We start from the raw sequence: 22319 nt of genomic DNA on the forward strand, positions 1-22319 counted from the left end.
AAGTCGCTGGATGAAGGAAGGCATGCTGGTACCTCCAGAGCCCACTTCATACTCAGTGACACACCCCAGGTTTCCTGACATTCTTACAATCCCAGATTCCATAAACACAGGTCTGGTCACACCTGTCCCGAGGGCAAGCAGTGAAGGCAGAAAGGGGGAGGACTGTGCCTGCTCTCAGAGATCACAAGTTAGAATACCCCTCCTATGAGGCAAGCAGGCACCAATGAGACACTACCGTTCTCCAAAGGAAGAAAAAACAGCCACAGCAGACATCCCCAGCCCCGCTGCTTTGGGGAAGTCACCACCAGCAGTGCTGAGCCACCCTCAACACTTGACCCAATTCGAGCCCTTTTGCTGGACTGTTTTCTCCAAAGCACACAATCACGTGATTATTGTTTTCTTCTGAAATAAAAGCTTTCTCACTCTAAAACTCTTCATTGCTAGGCTGCCTAAAATTTACACTGCGTATGAAAAAAGTTAAATTGACAATAAATGACATGAGAAGATTCCAACTGAAAAATTCGGAAAATAATTTTTGTTGCCTTTTTTTCCCTTTTGCCTTTTAATCAAATTCAAGTCTGTTTAGAAAGTCCAAAACAATCCTCCCAACCCCAAACTACTCTCTTACTTCGGGACTCTTGGGGCAAGTAAAGTATCCTCTCTAAACCCTTTGCTTGAAAGAGTAACTGGGAACAACTCACTTTCCTCTTGGAGCCTCTTGTTTTCTCTGTAATATTGGGGTGATGCCATCCTTTACCTTCTTGGATTAGGAGTGAGGATTAAATGAGTCTAGTGCTAGCTGTAAGAAGTCCTTAATAAATATCAGCTCCTTTTATGATCGTTTATAACATGTTTGTTGCAACGAGTCCATGTTCGTCTGTAATTATTTTCCAGGTGTTCCCAGGTCAGCTATCAGCTCCTTCTAGGAATACTTCTATTTTTTTATCTAGTATTCATATTGCCAAGCCCAATGCTGCCAGTGTGCTAAATGGTTAGCAAACACATACTTTCAAAAAAAATTCTTTCCCTCCAAAGGCTGGGCATTTAATTAAATTAACATGCATTTAGATCTGTGGCTTGGAGAAATGCAGGACATTTCAGGACATTAAATGCAGGACATTTAAATGCATGGAATTCATTTAAAGTCACATTAATGCATGACATAGAGACCCACGGTGAAATAGAAGAGAGTTTTAGAGCTGAATGGGTGTGAGAAAGCTTCCCAGCCGGTATTATTTCACACGTAAGGAAACAGAGGCCCGAGAAGCAAAACTCCTCGCCCAGGTCCATGTTGGCTGGCAGCAGGTCTACAGTGAAGGTTTAGAGCTGCTTCTCCCTAGTCCCGCGCTTCCCCTGAGGACAAATGTTTGGCCGGCACAGTTTAGAATCCTAGACCCCACTCTCCGGCTTCTACAGAAAAGGCCAGAGGTGGAGAGGGAAGGAAAGGGAGACTCCGTGCCTCCAATGTTCCAGATCTTGGAACATTGTGCAAGAAATAAGCAGTGGCTGCCAGTTGGTTAACGTGCTTCCCTAATTCTCTGTTTGGTTAACTCACCCTTTTCCTGAGTTAAACATGATTTTTTAATTTATTATTTTTCTTTAATTGGATGAGCAATAAACAGAGGTCAATATTATACACATACATACTTGTGAAATGAAAATATTTTCAAAGCCACTTTAGTTTCCTTCTCCTATTTACTTCCAGAGAATCAGGCGAGGATTCACATTAGTAACACACACTCACACACATGTATGTACACATACATGTGTATGTACAGTCACAATTATGTTTTGGAAGATGGACCTGGGTTCAATCTTGACACAAAAGCACCACCATCGTACAACCCATGAAGCAGCGTGGGGTCAAGTTAAGGAATTTAATAATGGCCCATCACCCGGGACGTGTTCAACCTTATTTCAGATGCTGTGCTGGGTACATCAGATGTGTTACCTTCATCAGCTACAATCAGGAAGCTGAGGCTCGAAAAGGCTATAGCCACACAGCCAGTTAAGTCACTGAGTCAAGACTAACCCCAGGCCCATCTTCTCGGAAGCCTAGTGGCTCCCGTCCAGCAGCCCTGTCAACTCTGGCTCCGGCGCCCACGAGGCGAGTCCCAGCCACAGCTGCGGCCAGTCACCGGGAAGCAAACATTCAAGATCAAACAGTCATAATAAAGGGAGGAGTCCCCCCTTACCCATGAAGTACATACTTTTCACTTTATTTATGACACATAAATACATCAGAGATCAGTTTCACAAATGCTCAAACTCAGTCTTTAATGGTTATAGGGGCTAAACATTAGTTAATTCCAGGAATATTGGGGCGTGACCCCTGTAGGGGCATGGGGCTTACGGTCTTCTCCCTTTTGTACACTGACCCAAAACAAAAGCAAGTATGGAAAGGTGGACAGTGCAGTCTTAACTTTAAACACCCCCAGAAGTAAAAGAAATAGCACTGGGAATCTTCGGCTCCTCACAGCGTTTTTGGCTCAATGTGGTACAGCTGACCCTGCATGTCACCTGCAGATACAGATCCTTACTTCAGTCCCCATGGGAACTGACGGGTGTAGACTGCCACCCGTCAATTAGAGTCAATTAGGTTTTGCAATTGTTTTGTTTACATTGTGAAAATAATAAATAATGTATTATTAGAGACGTTGAACAAACTTGTGAGAAAGGAGGCACTGCCTAGTGCAGGACAGATGTTACAACTTAGATTGGCTTTATACAGAGAAAAGAATGTTTGCAGTGGAATCACAAAATGTACCCACTGTCATAGGAGAAAACGGCAGTCCTTTTCACCAGCATAAATGAAACAGGCCGACAGGCCCTTGGACAGCTGCTGTTCCCACCCCGCCCTGCCGCCCCCAGCCCCACTCCCTCAGCACACAATGAATTTACGTCTGCCCCGTCTACCCGGCTGCTGGTACCTCTGGCCCAGCTCCAACCCCTTGAGGTGGGTGAACACAGAACAGGGTCACACTTGCTGATTGGCTGGGAAGTCAGCTCATGACTGGGGCCTCGCTGGCACAATGTTACGGAAATGACTAAACACACGTGCGCACACACACGCTCCTTCAGGCTTCTGTCCACAGTTTATGCTTCCTAAGCTCTTATGTTGTGACAATAAAATTGGAAGATAGCATAGCCCATGAGCGAATCCAAGAACATCCTCTCGCACGGAGAAATCTGCTTACCCAGTGAGAAGCATAGCTAGATTCCCACCCCCCTCCAAAAAGCCTAGTGAGCTTTGCAAAAACATTAGTGAAATGAGAAAGAGCCGATTTGCACTAACTGAGGGCTCTAGTTGGAAATAGGAATTATTTCTGCTGCACTGAATGGCCAGGCACTGTAAATTACAGTTCCTGATACATGTAAGTTAATCACTTGTCAGGCGGCCCAGAAATGCCAAAACACTTTTCCACATTGCTACATTAGAGATGATTAAGTCTTCAAAATGACTGGACTCCAGCAATCTTTTAAATATTTAATGCACCTCCCTGAGGTAAGTTGCCATTGGCTTCCAGCAGGAGTTTTTGAAATCCACATTTTAATGCAACTTAATAAAAAAAAAAAAACAACAACCCTAATATGGTTTGAAAATGACAAAGCCAGGACAGGCTGACGAGGAATCAAACAACCCTTGGAGAACAAAAAGGGTCCCAGCTGGCTGGCTGGCGTCCCCATTCTTGAAGTTGAAGGGTGTCCCAGAATGGTGCCACTTCCTGACGGCTTCTGTGTCAATAAAAGCACCACGTTCTGCCATCTTAAAGTATTATGCGGAGCCTCCAATGGGCTGCTGGACAAAGAAATAGTGCACAAAGAACGACTGACCCTTTGAAAAGAAAATAAACAGAAAGCTTTGCTTTGATCTTCATTTTACCACCTTTTGCTAACAGGCATATAAGAAAAACGGTAAACACTACTGTAGCGGTGACATGCCATCAACGAAGAAGCGCCAGGTCCCTGCCGTGCCTTTTATAACATTTCTATAAATCTCTGCTGCGTGGCGCGCCCTTCGCGGTGCCGGCGGAGTCCATTTTCCCATGTCTGCTCCACCACGAACATATTTTAAACCCTGCGGTTGAGTTCGTCTGCGTGAAAGGTGTGGACCCTAACCAAGGCTTCTTTAAAACCCTTTTCTAAACATTAAGTGTCAGTAGCTAAGCTGCAAATATTTAAAAACACCACATTAAACTTTAGCCCAGTAACATACATTAGAATGCCTGTAGGCCCTCCTGTTCATTATTCTCATTGATAATACTGGGTTAACTTCTGAACTGACAAAGGTTGTTATGTGTCTCCTGAGTCCTCTTCTCTAAGAGTAACACCCTTATTAGGTAATAAATCCAATTGTATACATTCAAAATGAAGCAAAAAAAAAAATCAATTGCCGAGTTCAACAGAATAATCAGACAGATATCCAGGACTGTGTTTCTAAAAGTTACCTAATTGATCTTTGGTCTGTGAGCAGTTATGTGTTTAATTTTATTTTGAGCCACACCATTAGAAAGACTAACAAACAAACAAACAAACAAACAAACCATAAGAACCTTGTCTTGCTGTAGGAGTCATACAAACATGTCGAGGATGCAAAATAAGGTGCTTTGGGGATGACATCGGAGGGGAGGCAGCAGCCAAATCATACGCTGCTCTCCCGCTACACAAAGCAAGGGGAGCCCTTCTGGGGAGTGGGTGACTGCGTGTGTGATCCAGCCTGGCAGCTGGCAGAGGATGGGTTGCAAGGGAGAAGGAGTAAGACTTGAGAAAGAAAAGCCAGTTGCCTAACTGCTTTATCCAGGTGGCCAAGGGGATGATAGATGGCAAAGGCAAGAGGACAAGAACCACTCATGTTTGTTTTTAACGGGCTCCCCTGGCAGTGTGGAAGGCTTATGTCAGGGCTGATCATGGATTCCAAATTCCTGCAACAGTCCAGGTAGAAGCCGGAGAAATGGGCGATGGAAAGGACAGGTGGTTAATGTCCTCATTACGGATTTAGTTGAGAGCAAGGGCCTTATGTCTGTAGACTAAACAAAGCTGCGAGATAGCCAGCATCAGGTCCAAAATGATCTGAACAGATCGAAAGAATGGTCTGTAGCTAAAAAGATTAATTTAGTGGAGATATGTACGGACACCTCTTCTTACATTCAAAAAGTACAACTGGACAGGCACGACATGAAGATGCACCCGACCTTCAGCAGACGCAAGGAAGGAGGGCCCTTGGGCAGCGAGCTCCCTGCACTTCGTCGGTGTGACGAGGCAGTAAAAACCCTGATAGCACCACGGGCGGTATCAGCAGAGGTCCAGCACGCTGAAGAAGGGGGACAGGCCTTCTGTCGTTTCTGCTCCTCAGATCACATTGTCTGAGCTGGGTATTTCAGATGGATGACAAATTAGAACACATTCAGACTGAGCAACTTAGGACGTACCAAGATTCTATCTAGGCCATAACACGGGAAGATCATTGGAAAGGAGAGACATTTTCCTCTGGAGAAAAGATAAGACTCTGAAGGGGAAAAAAACCCCCTGAATCAATGGTTAATGTATGGGAGGATTTCTACTTTCCATGCAGTTCTGGCGACAGACCCAGGCCTGGTGACTGGAAGTTACCAGGATGTGACAGGCTGTGCTCTCCATCCCCGAGGACGGCCGTGCACACACACAGATCTGGGACAGTATGTCGGATAAATGCCCTGTATACGGGCTGGAGTTTTGGATCTCTAGTCCCTTCCGGTCTTGTGATTCCACGACCTGATGAAAATGGAAACTGGAGCTATAGATCCAGGACAAAACAGTCAGGCAGGCAGAGAGAAAACAGGCCCCAGAGAGATTCAGACAGCCCCTCCCCGCTGCTGTCACTGTCCCTCTGCACTTCCTCAAGGCCTCACAGGGCTTCAGTTGAAGGCAGCTCTGTTGTATTGTTTTACCCATTCGAGTGATGCCCCCCAGAGGTTTCAGACTTAAAGCTGAGGAACAAACAACCGCAGCCTCACTGGGGGTTCTGCTGGAAGAGAGCTGCACTCTGACTGCTGCACCCACCTGTACCGGAATGGAAACCAACTACGTGAAAAACTCTTGGGAAGGCGAGAAAAAGGTGAATAAGCTACAGGTTTTCCCTCAACAACACCACTTTTTTATGGGTGGATCACTATGTCTCCATTACTCAAGAGATGACATCGAAAGGTCTGTGGGTGAAAAGCAGCATTAAGGAAAGTAAACCAACTCAGTGTATCACTTTGTGGGCACGTCAGGGAGAGGGACAGCCCCAAGTCTCCAGGCCAGCAAGGGACTGGACGGGTGGGGAACGCCGGGCTTTGGAGCGTGCTGAGACTCTTCCCCGGTCCTGTCCTTTGACACTTGGCTGCTCTTCCCAATTTTTTTTCTCCTAAAACTCCCTGAAATTAGACTGACACCAATAAAAAACTTTTTCAGTTTAGAAAGGTTTCATATCCTCCGTGTCTACTTAAAATTAAATTAAATTAACATTTTATCTGTTAAAACGTAATTAAAACATTTTTTTCATAATCCGGGGGGTAAACCCTTGATTTTCTGAGGGTCAATGTTTTAGTTAAGGTTCTCCAACAGGTTTTTTTTGTTGTTGTTCTGTTTCTCTGGAGAAACATATAGCATATACATTATATATATGAGTGTCATATATACAATATGTGTGTACACACACACACACAGGGATTTATAGTGAGGAATAATGGCTGTTGCAACCATGGAGGCAAGTGAGTCCAAAATGTGAAGGGAAGGCCAGCAGGCTGAAACTCCTTTGACAGGAAACCTCAGTTATTGCTCTGAAGGCCAAGGGTAATCTCCTTTACTTAAACTCTGGAAGTGTTAATCTCATCTGCAAAATACCTTTATAGCAACACCTAGACTAGCGTTTGACTGAAAAACCGACACTGTGCCCTAGCCAAGCTGACATAAAATTAACCGTCACAGCCAGTGACTCCAGAGCAGTGAAGACACCCCATTCCCATGCTGAGATCAACATGCTGCAGATACAAGCATGCCATTCGAAAACCTGAGGTCTGCGTGTCAGTGATCACAGTCTTCCCCAAATACGATTTACTCAAATCACAGCCCAGTATGGCAATGCTCTATTAAAATAATGTCCATAAACTGAGTTTAGGATAGGGCAGAATGGACCTAGTAAATTAATCTCCCTTTGTTTTCACTAGTGATCTCTAACTGAGAATCCAATACAGGTCAGCCTCAAAGCATTATCAAATAAATCCTTTTGATCATGATAAAAAACGAGCAGTCCAGTGGTCTCAACATTAAATGATTTAGAAAGCACAGATCCGAGGATGTAAAAAGATAATAAAAGCTCTTCCTTGTTGTCAGGGAGCAACCCGACTCAATGAGAAGAAACTAAAGTATGTAGATCGTGGATGGGGGTGGGCGTGGAATAAGACATGTTGTTCACGACAAAATAAAGTGTGTATTAATGTGTGAGGTACACAACTTCATATACTGATTAGTTGATTTGTCAGCTAAAGCCAATGCTGACAAAAAAAAAAATTATACAATTCTCTGCCGACATAGTTCTGAAATCAACGTAGAGGAAAGAAGTGCCTGACAGAAACGCCAAATTATATAACCACAGTGAGTAAGTTTGAGGCTTGGTGATTTTCATTCAGTGAAAGCCCACACTGAAAGGATTAGCGTATTCACTGTAATTGTCAGCAACCAACCAGAACACCCAGAGCCGCAAAATTACACAGAAAAGAGACAAATATACTTCGGACTAAATAATAAGCCCAGAAGCTTTTGAAATTTGCAACTGCTAAGACAAAAATCCCTAACGCACCAATAATTGCTTTTTAAAAAGATAGGAAGCATTAATTTCCAGGAACTGGAGATCCACTATGCTTTTGATAAAGACATCTTGTTTCAGTCCTGCCTGACCGCGGGCCGCTGAGACTGTAGGGGGCGCTACACAGACAGAAATAACATCTCAGAAGGACGAAGGAGGTTGAAAAGCATACTGAGGGCACCCCAAACGTCATCTCTAAGACCCTTTCACCTTTCATATCCACGTTTTAAATTTTAAACCCCTGCCTTAAAACTCATGTGAACTTTCGACAAGCAACGGAAGACGAATTATAATCACAAAGGAGCCTTCTTGCAAACTTTCTAAACCACCACACAAATGGACCATTTCACACTTCCACTGTTAAAGGCGCTAAAATCTTTGATGTGTTATTTTTTAAAATGGCTGTTCCAGACACATGCAATATTGCAGTGAAGATATCAAAATCATAATAGAAATCTCTCCCTTCCTTCCTCCCTCTCAATTTTTTTTTCTGGAGATAGTGTTACATAGATAGTTAGCTAATTATTAATAAGAAAGGAAGCAAAGGGGATTAGACATTGAATTTAATAAACTGGGGAGCAAAACTCTGATTGCCTAGCCAGGATGCTCTACCATTTACAGACTCATGCACACACTCCGGGGGACAGCTGCTGAGACTTAATCCTAGAAGCACAGGAAATCTCCCCAGGAGCACTGTGTGCCCTCTGGTACTGGACTGTTGGGGGGTGCAGGGGGAGGTGCTTGACCATTGAGGCCTGTCAATCCAACTAGGGGCAGATCTATCATAAACCCACAAAAGCTTAGGAAGTGGCTTGGTTATTTTGAAAAAGCACCCAGTCCATTCAAACCCAAGCTCATATAATCCCAGGGAAACAAAGCAGCTCTCCCTCTCTTTCCCACCCTATTCCCACCCTGCTCACTGACGCCCCCCACCATTTGTACATTCTCTTTCCATAGCCACGTGGCTTAGGCAGCCCAGTGGCTGGCAGCCACGTGGACTCCACCACCAGAGCAGCCAGGAACAAGCTAAGCTACCAAGATAGGGACTGAGACAGTTTATCAGCCACCTGTGGACTCCAAAAGATTAAGCTTTAATATGAAGCAGAAACTATGGACACTGGCCTTTGTTCTGGCCTTTCTGATGATGTGGTTGGACTTTTTCCATGGCAAATGGACAGAGATGGGACACAGGGACATCCTTCCACTTGAACATACCTTACCACAAGACCACATCTCCCATATGGGTCTGCGAAATGCTTTTCTTCCGAAAAGAAAGAGCCATCTCATGAAAGAGCCTGATTTCCACCAGCAACAGCCACCAGTACTGCCTGGTTCCTGTATGCACATGGGCACAAAGGAAGAGACTTGTCCTGAAACCCCCAAGACAAGCAGCACCCATGCCCCTTTAGAGCCCAGATACAGGCTTTGTCCAGCTCACTGGAAAAAGACGTTGTCCTTGTCCTCTGTTTACCAACAAAAAGAGGGAGGTTTATATAATCAAAAGATGTGTGTTTTAAATAAATTGCAAATTGTTCCATGAACATGTTTCCTGATAGGTTCGTCTATGATAGAAAACAACAGTGTGATTTGTAAAGCAAAAAGTCATTGAACACTTCACAAACAGGTGTCTGAACTCCATCCACCTGGGTTTATTTTAGTGTTAAATGTTTTCATATATACCTGGCTGGTATGGCTCAGTCAGTCGAGCACTGGCCTACAAACCAAAAGGTCGCCAGTTCTATTCCCAGTCAGGGCACATGCGTGGGTTGCAGGCCAGGTTCCCAGTTGGGGGTGCGCAAGAGGCAACCAATCGATGTGTCTCTCACACATCAATATTTATCTCTTTCTTCTCCTTCCCTTCCCTTTGCTATAAATAAATAAATAAAATCTCTTTAAAAATGAATCCATATATAGTACTATCTTAATTTTAATAATCATTTTTACTGAAAAGTGATATAAATTTTAATATTTTAAGGGAAGCTGAAGGCCTATGTGTGAACCAGGCACCAGGTTTAGAATGGCCCTCTGTGCCTCCCTCTGGCATCCTGTGCTCCTCCTTTCCCCCAAAACCTCGAAGGCTGGCGCTCTCTCACGGGAGCCCTGCCGAACCCTCCGACGCTTTCGCGATGCTATGTGGCTCTGATCGCGTATATGTTTTAGAGTGGTGCTGTGCATTTCTAAACTGGACCGTTTTTTTCCATGATTTTTTCAGTGAGTAGCAAGCAAGCCAATGTCAGACCTGATCAGTTATAAAAATGGAAGGACACTCTCAAGGCTGACCACTTCAGGTACAGCTGGGCCACCAGCGACTGCATCTGGAACATCTAACTGGTGCTCTTCCCTGCAAGGTGAGATTGTGGGGCTTTCTCATTCAAAGGCACAGGCCCTCTCGCAGGTCTCCTAGACTAAAAATAGTTCCACCCCCACACCCCCATAATTCTCAATTATTTCATTGCTATTTTTCCTATTGTAGAGCCCTGTCTGCTTTTAGTTCCTGATACTGGGTCTTCTGCAGAGTCACTTACGAAGCAGCTGGATATACAACCTCCTTACACACAAGAGTGCATCGTCACAGGGATGGTGGGAAGTACAAAGCCAGTGTTGCAAAAGAAAAATTGGGGTCTATTCTAGTGTGAAGTGTATTAATATATAATAATACCGTCTTATTTTTAATAGTAAATTTTTATTGAAGAACAATATAATTTTAATAGTTTAAGGGCGGTGTAAGACATACTTGTTTAACCCATGACCCTAGTGTCCATTGTACACACACAGAAAATCTGCGGGCATCACTCAGAGCATCAAAACCAGGACCCACCCAAGGAAGTGATATATTTTAAGATTTACTAAGTCATTAAATTTTTTAAAAGATAAAAATCTAAATTAAAAAATGAACAAGATGTTATTTTCCCGCAGAGAAAAACCTCTCGTGGACACCACACACGCAAATGCAGCACGGGCCTTGTAATCGAGCCCCTGGGGTCCGAGAAAGTCTCTTCTAGAATCTGTGACTGACAAATTAGATGCTTCCCGACGTTTCCTCTTCCATTTCTGTACTTTGTTCGAAGAAATCCCAACTGCTTGCTTCTCATGAACGTCGTGCAAGGGTAAATGCTTCCTCTAATTTCTTTGTAGAGAAAAGTATTCGGTGAAGTGACAGTGATGGGTTTAAACTCAAAGGGGGACTGGGATGTCGTCCAACTCTGTGGTTTAGAGGGTGTGCAAACCCACCCTTATGACTTAAAGTGCAATCATCGTATAGCAATAATATTTTAGAAAGGAACTTAAAATTTGGAACTATGGTATAGTAATAAAAAGCACTCTTGAGTACCACCACAGAACTCAAAGAAAAATAAGTCACGATAGGCTGGCATGGGGGTCCCACTCCATCACAACGCAGTCTAAGCATCTCACAGGCCAGCAGCATGTGGCAACCTTCTCCTGGAACAGTGTGTGCATTCTGACAGGTGAACAGCACCAGCCAGTGTGCTGGGACGAGGCTGCCTCCGCCCGGGCCAAGTCCGTGGCAGTGTGATTTCACCCGTGCGATCGGGCCTGAATCAGCCTTATACTCTGATTCGCTCATTATGGAGAGTTTATGATTATAAATAGAAATTCGCCAGGGTAGGCCCGTATGTTCCCAGTGAGGTGGTTCCAGTCCTTAATAACCACGGCCACAGTGGTGACACCACTGCTCCGCGCTTACGCCGTGCCAGGCCCTGCTCTGAGTACCTCACAGGCATGATTAGCTCGCTCAGTCCTCACAGCGAGCCCGTGGCGGTATTACGGCTGTCCCTGTTCAAAAAGGCAGAGACCCAGGAAGACAGTGCTCAAGCAACTTGCCCCAGACCCCTCAGGCAGAGAGTGGGGGAGCCCCGGCAGCCGGAGCCCCAGGACCAAGTCCCGGTGGAGCGCTGTGCCTGACCGACCGGGGAGTCCATCTGAGCCCACAACCACACGGCCTCTCACATGCTTAGTTTCAGTGTAATCTCGAGGGGGAAAAAAATCAAAGATATTCTTTCTCTTCCTTAGGGCCAGTCCCATTCCGCATCCCCCACTGCCCTTTTCATGTTGGTCCTGGGTTTACCAGCTCCAGGGAGAAAGGAAAACAGGGACCCACTCCTGCCGAAGGGGAGCCCTCCCCGAAAGAGGTTCAAATCACAACCCACGGCAGTGCGAACCTCGCCAGCACGCACGGATGCAACTCAGAAGTGCCTCTGGAAGTTCTGACATGTAGAGCCAGAGGGATGAATTTGAGGTGAGATCCACAGCCAAAAAAGAGAATAATACTGCTGAGCAAAAACGCAAAGTGAAAAGAGCAGAAGTTACTGGACTGAGTCATTGAAGAGGAATTTCTGATGAGGAGAAGAAAACAAAGTGGAGGACAGATTAAGCCGACGGGGGCTGGTGCCAGATCAGGGGGTGCGCCGGAAGGGGAGGACATCAAGGAGAAGGTCATTCTGGGCCACGCATTTACGGACAGGCTGAGGAAACCAGTGCTGGTTGCAGAGGCAGGGAGCTGGTGATAAGAACTCGTGGGTCCCCATGAAAATCTCTGGGAAAAGAATACAATTTTCTACAAAAAAACTTATCTACTCGAAGTTGACCTGTCCTTGTTTTGAAGGGAAGGAAGGAGAGGAAGGCCGTGTGGCAGCTAAGCAAAGCAGACAAAAAGAAAGCTAACAACACATTTTGTCTAACTGCACACATTTTTTTACATAAAAATGTGTAAGTACGTACCTGAATTACTCATACCCACATACTCATATCCACAGCTATATGCATACTCATATCCACAGCTATATTTCATTCAAAAATTATTGGGAGTAAAATAAGATATAGGCTCCATAAACACATTGGATCGAGGGCAGCAGCTGTTAGGACTGTCCAGGTGATTTCTATGAGTAAGGTACACTTGACACCTCCAAATCAGACCCACTGAGAAGGTCAAATGGGAGAGCACTAAATAGGAAATGGATCTAACCCAGGAGTTCTCAACCTCAATGGCAAAATGGAACCACCTGGGGAGTTTAAAAAACTACAGCCACCTGGCTCCCTCCCCCAGAGAGCCTCAGATAACTCCCTGGAGAGCAGCCTGGGCATCCAGACATCGAAAAATTCCCCAGGTGATTTTTTTTAACTCACTGCCAAGATTGAGAACCAATGACACTCTATCACAGGAGCGCAATAATCATTTCAACAACTTCACCTGATGCCCAAGGAGTGAGCTATATTTAAACGTACCCACCAGGGCTGTGGTTAATTCAGAGCATCTACCACGAATAGAAACCAGTTCCGTTGGAATGCAGGAAGCAGGCAGCCAGGTCCTGTTTGGAGTGTCTGCCATACCACAGGGTCAGGTCAGGAGCTTCTGAGAAGCAGGAGCCTGGATAAAAATCTTAAGAAGTAGCCAGGTGTTTCTGCCGCAGCCAGGTACTATCCACGTTCCTGCCACCTGGATGGCCTTTGTGTAAGGGAGTGAGAGCCCTAAACATAGGGGTTCTTCCTAGAATTTCACCTTGGAATTTCAATTTGTCCTAGCACAGGAACTTTTCTACTTCCAACACAGTACCAGGGACACAAATTTTATGCGAGGGAAATTATGCCACAGTAAAGGATGGTTCTCTTTACCAGAAAGCCAACTCCAAATAGGTTTTCATTCATAGCATCAAAAAGGAAAGTCACCGAAGAAGTTTTAACATACTCCAAATCTCAACACACTAAAGTTAAATACACACAACTTTACTAATAACACTTGCAAAGCCCAGTTCCCACGTACCAGATGCGTTTTCTCAGCTTCCTTTCTGCCCGGTTTTGCGTCCCTGCATTTATCTGGGTTCCCTGGTCAAGCGTGTCAGTTGCTGGCATTTTCTCACAGTTCTTTCCCAACTATTTCTGTAGGAGCTTCCAGGATGAGAGTGTTGAAGGCAAAGAGTTCTTGCTCTGAGAAACATATTACTCTTTATTTTTTTTTAAGATTTTATTTATTTATTTTTAGAGAGGGTAGGGAGGGAGATAGAGAGAAAGAGAGAGAGAAAGAGCTAGCGAGAGAGAGAAAAACATCAATGTGCGGTTGCTGGGGGTTATGGCCTGCAACCCAGGAATGTACCCTGGCTGGGAATTGAACCTGGGACACTTTGGTTCCCAGCCCGCACTCAATCCACTGAGCTACGCCAGCCAGGGCTACATATTACTCTTTAAATCAAGATTTAAAGTGGCACCTAATAAAAAAATTTTAATAGATTATTTCTTAACTGGCTATTTCTTAAAGTAAAAAAAAAATACTAAGGAGAATAGTATTTAATGAGCAGAGAAAACCTATCCAATGCCACTTAAGTCTGTGAATAGCTATAACTCAGAGGACTGTGAGAGCTGAGACATTAAAGAGGCAAGGGCACCCACGGGCTGAAGAGCTAGACAAAAGTTGAAACTGAATTTTCTAGGAAACAATAAGTCTAAATCCCATATACATTTATCACGTAGAACCTCAGACCACGCTCAGTGATCAAATGCCCAATGACAGAGTAATCAAGGCTGGCACGCAGCACTTGCCAGTCACCTCAGAAACTGAGAACTGGTATTGACTGTTCAGTTTGACAATATACATTCCGTCAACAAGGGGTTAACGTTCAGGACCATAAAACAAGCTATCTGACCAATAGTTCCAGCTTTGCAATGGAAAAGAAATGTTAGCTGCAAACTCTGGAAAGCCGTGTCTCAAGGGACGAGACGACAGACTGCAGGGAGAGGAGGGAACTTGGACTGGCATCGATGTGCTGTATGTATAGCGGCCCTTCTGTCCCCGACAACTTCAGACGCAGACTCCACAGGAACTAAGAAATACTATGGCAAAGGAGAATAAAGAAGCTGATGATCTTAGAGCCAGATCAAAATTCCACACTATGCCTGTGCTCGGATGCAACGCTACCTTCACAGGTTTTTCTAACACAAGGGGGCATCACCCTTCAGCACCCAGAAGGCCACTCTTTCACTCTGATGTCTTTGTATTGCTTTACTCAGAAAACCTGGTGAAATGGCAAAAAAAGAGAGAGAGAGAGAGAGAAAATTAAAACAGCCCTAACAACATTGAATGTTGGCAAGAATGCAGAGTTAAGTAGAACTCACATCCGTAGCTTGCAGGAATGCAGAACTGTACAGCCACTCTGGAAACAGTTCGGCCATTTCTTTAAGACACACACTTATAAGAGCCAGAAATTCTACTCCTATGTATTTCCTTAGGTAAATGAGAAAACCCTCTATGTAAATATTTTATAGCAGCATTACTCATAATCACCAAATCCCAGAAATAATTCAATGTCCCTCAACAGGTGGATGGGTTAACAAGCAGTGGTGCTCCAGTGCAACGGCAGACTACTCCTCAGTAAACATCTGCTGAAACAGCACCTTTGAATCTCAATGCATTATGCTAAGTGAAAAAAATTCAGGCTTAAAATGTTACACAGAGTATGGTTCCATTTTTCTTAATCCTCACCTGAGGACACTTTTTCATTGCTTTTAGAGAGAGTGGAGGGGTGAGATGGAGACAGACAGAGAGAGAGGGAGAGAGACACTGATGTGAGAGAGAAACATCAATTGGCTGCCTTCCTGTATGCACGTGACCTGACCAGGGATCGAACCTGCAAACTTTCAGTCTACGGAACAATGCACCAACCATCAGCCACATCAGCCAGGGCTGGTTACATTTTTATGACATTCTGGAAAAGGCAAAACCAAAAGGTTGGTGAACAGATCAGCAGTTGCTAGGGGTAGGAGGGGAGCAGGTCCAAAGTGGCAGCACAAAGGACCTTTGTGGGGTGAGACCCTTCTGGGCCATGGTTATAGTGGCGGTTACCTGACTACACATTCAACGCAACTCGATGACCTGTGTACCTGGAACACCAGTGAACTTCTTTCACGCAAATTAATAAGTAAATTCTAAAAAGAGAAAAGTCCTCCTGCCTATTCAAGGATTTGAATTTTTCCCTTTCAACTGGCAAACTTTAGGGGGTGTCTTTTAAGTTGGCTATCTTTACTTGTCAACAGCTCATCTACTAGTCCCTTAAAATCTGGTCCATGCCCCACTCTTGAACCAACAACTGAACTTCCTCTTCCGGAGGTGGTCAGTGACTATCTGGTCACCATACCGATGGCTTTTCCCTCCTGCTCCTCACTCCTTGAATCCTCCACCTCTTTGCCCCTCTCCCGTGGCAGGCATGGCATTGGCTCAGTTACGCCCTTCCTATCTTTCCGGCTTCTCTGCCCACCTTCTTGGCTGGCTCTTTCACCTCCTGTACTCTAAATGCTGTCTCACCCTTTGTAGTTTTTATTTTAAGTTCTCCTTGCTCTCACAGCTTCAATCACGATTCCCTTATGGAATGAACACCAAAGTCCCAAACTGTACTCTTCTCCTTCATGCCCATTAGACACTTCTTCCTACATGTCTCTCTTGTACTTCAAATTTCCATGTTTAAAGCAGAGATTTTTCTATGTCTCCCACCAAAATCAGGTCCTCCTCATGAATATTTTCCCCAATGAGCAAACCAACGAGCAAAACTCAAATCGGGAGGATAATCTTGCATGTCACCTTTTTATCTGCATCCTTTGACACATGCCTCTGTAGCATCTTGAATTAATAGTTCCTCTCCCATTTCCATGGCCATGCGGTAGAGCAGGCCCAGTGCCTGCCTAGACTTCTGCAGGAACCTCAAACTTGGTCTGTGTGTTGCTCACCTCTTCCTTCTTATAATCCATCCTCTAGTCCACCCTGTCACTTCACAATGAGGGCCTCCTGGGTAGAATATCCATCACGTCCTTCATCTCCAGAGATTTATGGCTGATCTGCCGGGCTACGAAGATGTCCCACATGCGGTCTCACCACCCCAACACTACTCTTCCCAAAGCAGCAGGAAATCAATGGAAGAGAAGCACCTTCCTAAATGGAGGGACTATGCATTCATTAAAGGCACAGCTGAGCTCCTCCGACAGACCTTGCACTCAAGCTTTCAAGATTCATGGGCACAGAATTACCTAATCAATCATGTTTTAATCAAGATATATGATTCTGAAGAATCTTCAGTAGGACCTCCCTGCACACAGAATCATGTGCGAACTTCGTAGCAGGTTGACCTCCAGCCACTCCACAATTTGGCCTCAATGCACCTTCCTTCCTAATGGGTCCCCGAGAACCCTCTCATGTTGGGCCTCACGTGAGTCAGTGGGACCAGAATCTTGTGCTTTCCCACATCAGCACCTTCATTTCTCTCTCTGGCCTCCATTCATCTTCACATAGCATTTACCCATTTTTTAAATTAAATGAATTATTATTATTATACCCAGTGTGTCCTTCCGGATGAATGACTGCGGCTAGAAGTAATTCTTTCTTCAATGAACTCCTCACAGCCTGCAATCACTTGTCTGTGGGTTTTGCTTTCCTTGCTAAATCCAAGGATCGTGTCTTGGTCAATCTTCTACCCACCATAACACTAAACATATAGACGGTATGTGGTTCTTGGTTAAATTAGTCAAAAGCTTCGGTATTTCCAATTCTTACATCAATGTAACAAGAAGAATTTTTTTTAAAAAATAACTCCTTTCAAATGATTATTTTTCATGCACCACATGGCAAGGATGTTAGAATTCATTTTTAGAGAACATGTCAAAGTAAACTAGTATTTCACACACATGCCTGACTAATGACATCAAATAAATGCATGGTCCTAAGTACAACTGCCTAGTCCAATAACACTTCCCTCCTGCTTAGCAGTATTTAAAGGTAAGAGCTGGCCATAAACAATGGGAAAAAGCTATCTAGGCTTCCCACTAGCTTTGGGACCTGACTTTCAAAAGGGACACATTTAACACCAAGTTGTAGTCTAAGCCTCTTACAATTTCTATGTGCAAATATTTGTAGACCCTTAGAGCTGAGTGAGACCTTAAAGATCACTTTTTAATTTGGGAAAATTCAGTGAAAGGTCACGACCAAAAGCATAAAGAGAGCCCATGTTTTTCTACCACACAGTTTGCTAAAGGGAGATAAAGCCCAGACCCAGGTACTAAGTCATTTCCCTCAAAGGAATATCGACAAAATGCACAGATTAGAGGTATTAACTATTCCTGTGCATGAATAGGTCTTCTCTCAAATTAGTCAAAAGCAGATTTAAATTTGGTCTTAATTCAGTAGGCTTTATAAAAATAAGCTATCAAATTGGGAAATTACCTCTGTACACTCACTTTCCACAGGTGCTGGGCATGAGCATAAAATTAAATATACAAGGCTCGGGCAGAGCTAGTGCTGTGAATCTCCATCAATGGGACTACTCAAAACAATAACCTGAAAAGGACGTCCTCTAGTGGTGAAACTGAAACCTGTTTCCAACTCTTTTTTTTTTCAGTTCTTGCTTAGCTTTGGCTATTGAAGAATATACTTGAAAGAACTGTTCATCCTTGAGAAAAAATATTTCACCACAAGGCATATTAGTTTACTACCTTTGAGTTGAAGATAAATATATGCTGATAGAAATATGGTTTTTAAAATGTTCAACTTATGTAATGCCTTTCAAAATTCATAACAAATCTGATTTTACAGGCAGCATACCTCTCATTTTCAACCCATCTTCGATACACGCATATACATATGTGTGTAATTATGAACACATTCCAGGTTTCATTTTGATAATTAACTGAGATCCTAATATAAATTGCTCTAAAATTAAACCAGTCTTTGCACAGGGTCACAAAAACTAAGAAATTTAAGAATGGACTCTACTTCATAAGACCCAGATTTAAAAAGGGAATAAAAATAAATCCCTCAATAAATGTTGCCATTCAAGATGGCAATTTTCTTGTCTTGACTGTGATAAAACTCAGAGGTCCCCTCTCCCCGTCCCCATAAAAACCCCACCTCTATGCAAACCTGTGATTATTAAAAAAAAAACAACAACCACACACTTGCAGCATTTGGATGTGTAAAATGTGACACATATCTGTACAAATAACATACACTGAAGTCACATATATAAAGTCACATGTATACCTGAAGTTCAGGTATAAGTCACATGATTTAAATATATGGAAAACAAGCTGTTAAAAGCCAGGCAATCTGCACTTGTTTGCTCAAAATACTGCTACCCAGAGTTTTAAAAATATATTTTCACCTTTGTTCTTTCTTTGTCATATCTGCTCACACAGGTGCTTCTGAGCTCTAAAAACATTAATAGTAACCAAGGGCTCAAAAAAAAAAAGATGGGGGCCAGAAATAAGCTGAGTTACATTATAAAGTACAATTATTCAAAAGACCATATATAAAATCTGTCCCTTGGAAATTGAAGTGTCCAGAGAAGGATGTGAAACACCTGTTTTCTCTGAAGGAGATGGCAGCCAATTAAATTCCTATCTTTATAAAAGAAAATATTTCACTGGCAGCCATGGGGCTGATAATTTATATTAACTGCTATAAACCTTAGTTAACATGCCCAGGCACTGAATAGGCTAGCCTGGAGTTCACTTACATCAGTAAGTTGTTCATGGGCAGATTCTGAAAAGTGTTTGTTGTTGCTGTTGTTGTTTGTTAAACAAGTGCTGTGAATTAAGTAACTTGAACAATTTTGTTTCAGAAGCAGTTACTCTGTGGGGATTAGGCATGGAATTAATTATTTTTTACTCCTTACCTGAGGACATTTTTTTTTCACTGCTTTTTAGAGAGAAGGGAAAGGAGGGAGAGGGGCAGAGAAACATTGATATGCCAGAGAAACAGCGACGGGTCGCCTCTCATTCATACCCGCCCCGGGGACCAAACCTACAACCTGGGCAGGTGCCCTGACCAGGAATTGAACCGCGACCTTCCGGTTTATGGGAGGCCGCTCCAACCACCTGAGCCACACCGGTCTGGCAGGCATGAGATCATCTATACACACAACGAGGAGGCTGCCCTCCTGTTGCCCTCGCTTGGGTGAGCCTAACCCGGGGCACCCAGCTGGTCAAGTTCTCTAACGCAATTACACAGGCATCTCCACTTAGCCACCCGTTCCCCACCCCAAACCAAAATAATGGTCGACCAATCTTTCAAACACGTGAAGACAAAATAAACCACTCTACAGAAAGTAGCATGACTTCAACGTAAACAAGTTCAAGACACTTTGTCAGATTTAACCTCCGGTAATTTGGCAGGAGGGATTAAGTCATTAGACTGTAAGTGCCCCAACTCTTCCTAGCAGAGCAGATACATAATTTGCGAATACTGTTACGGCTTTTCTGGACCTTTCACATTAAAATAAGCATGCCATCTAAATCAATAATACCTCTTTTGGGAGAGGATGGGGAGGTGAGTCTTACATTTAGGAAACAACTGTTTCCGATTGTGTGGGTACGTGAGCAGAAAATGCATCGCAATTGGGGAGTCTGCAATTTGCATTTCTTTTAAAAATAAGAAACTGCCTCGCTGCCCCTATCCCACGTGTGAGGAGGTACTCGAGTTTACCAGCCAAGAACAGAATAAAAGAAAAGGGGACTAGGAGAGAGGGGCAGATTTCCAAGACACTTTCTCAAGAAAAACCTATCACGAGCGGAAACAATCGTCCACGTATAAGATGTGGAGTGCGGGGGAGACTCCACTTCTCGGAGACTTGAGCGCCGGTCCCTGAATGTGGCTCTGGTGGGTGTGTGGGGTCGAGGGGGTCCTCAACACAGAACCGTGAGCTGAGCCACCCGTTCCTACCCTGGTTTGGTGCAGGGACTTAAAACATGAACCCAGAGGACCCTTCAAGTCAGTGAATCTCTGAGCACTTCTGGCCCCAGTCTTCCTCGGAAATGGGTCCCAACCGGGGCGGAGGGCGGGCACCGATCGCGGCGCGACCCCCGCGCCCATCTGCGCCACCAGGGACCTCAACACAAAAACCTTGATGAGCTCAGAGGGCGGGAGGTGGTGTCCAGAAATGGAGAATCCTACCAGCCGCACCTGGCCAAGAACTTTCCGGCTGGTTGTTTGGTTTGGGGGATACGATTTCCCCATTCAACTCGGCAGGTGGGAGGGAAGCGGCCAGTGTTTCTCCATTTCCTCCCCCCTCCTGCGCTCCCTGGCGCGTTTCCACCTGTTGTGGAAAAGTCCAGGTGGAGCGCGAAGGGACGATCGGAACCCGGACCCGCGGCGTTCGAGCATCGCCGGGCCGGGCGGAGGCGTAGAGCCCAGGGACTGCGCGCTCCGAGCCCGGTGCGCAGAGCTCGGCGCCCGCCGCTTCGGGCTGCGGCCCCGCCGGCCGGGGAGGGTATCGCCGGCGTCCTGCGCAAGCCCACCAACCCGTTTTGCCGCCCCCCGCCCGCGCCCGCGGGACCTCTGCCTGCCCCCGCCGCGCAGTCACCTCTTTCGCTCAGCACAGCGCCATCGCCGCCCCTGTGGCTGCTGCCGCCAGCTCCTAGCTCCGCCATGGTGTTCGGATGACGCGTCCGGAGAGCCGCTCCGCCCTCTTCCTCAGCTTTGCTCCCTCCGGCCCCCGCCTCTGGGGCCCTCTGCCCAGACAGGTGAGCGCGGTCCCGGGAGGGAGGAGGGTGCGAGCGCGGGCGAGCCCGGGCGGCCTGGGTCCTGGCGCGCCCTCTAGCGGGCAGGTGCGGCGTGGCAGGCGCTCCTACTGACGCCGCTGGGTCTCGGCCGCGAGAGCTTCCGGCAGAGTCAGGCTTTTGGGCCGGGAGAAGCTTCTGGACACCGCCGCAGACCACTCTCCACTCCTGGAGGTCTGGAGTAGGGTCGGCGACGCTTGGTGACTCCAGGGCCGGGGACCGGGGAGGGCAGAAAATGAGCCCCGGTGAGACAAGGACATCAGGACGCTCTGTTCCACTATAAACTCTGAAGCAGTCAGGTCAGTTCTGAAGTTCAAGGTGACAGTGCAAAAGGAGTGTGATGCCACGTGTAAAGCCGAAGTACGCAGGCGGGATTCCAAGCTGGTATCTGGTCTCTGCTTTTTAGGACGCCATTGCTGGTGACAAATCTTTTCATCAGGCTCCTGTAACTAATGAGCCCCAGGGCACACGAGTTAGTGAAACTTGTGCCTAATGATGTGACTTTTCTTATTCTCGGTTCCCCATTAGTGACTACCTTGTGACTTCCAGCTTATTCAGGAAGAATGGGGGGGGGGGGTGGGAGGCAATAGGCAATTTCTTTCCCTCCCACTCTCTCTCCCTCCCTCCCTTTTCTCTCTCTCTCTTTAAAGAAAGGAAGTTGAAGAGATAACCATTTGTAATCCAACAGACAAGCAAAGAATCAGCAACAAAATGTTGAGGGAAGAAATTTAGCCTGCATGAATGGAAACATAAGAAACAACAGAAATGCACTCACTCCCACAGGCCAGGTTGGCTGAACGTAACCAGCAAGCTCTCGGCAGTTTCAAACCCGCTCAAGGACTCCGGCAGAATCCGCTGAGTGCCCAAGAGTGCCTAAGAGTGCCTGAGAAGTGTTGGATTTAAGGTGACTATTCACACCATCCTTTCATGAAACACCTGCCATTCT

General features: G+C 45.3%; 1 protein-coding gene across 1 annotated transcript in view; it reads right to left on the bottom strand.

Annotated features, from left to right (window-relative positions):
- MAP7 (microtubule associated protein 7) overlaps positions 1-21320 on the bottom strand; it is a 159598-nt gene extending 138278 nt beyond the window's left edge. Inside the window, exon 1 of the mRNA XM_045843048.1 lies at positions 21178-21320. Coding sequence (XP_045699004.1) covers positions 21178-21244 — 67 coding nt within the window. The 5' untranslated portion in view covers positions 21245-21320. The remainder of the gene's footprint in view (positions 1-21177) is intronic.
- Between the last annotated feature and the right edge of the window lie 999 nt (positions 21321-22319).

The sequence above is a fragment of the Phyllostomus hastatus genome, unplaced genomic scaffold (assembly GCF_019186645.2).
Source record: "Phyllostomus hastatus isolate PE091 unplaced genomic scaffold, TTU_PhHast_1.1 phas_contig_40, whole genome shotgun sequence".
NCBI lineage: Eukaryota > Metazoa > Chordata > Mammalia > Chiroptera > Phyllostomidae > Phyllostomus > Phyllostomus hastatus.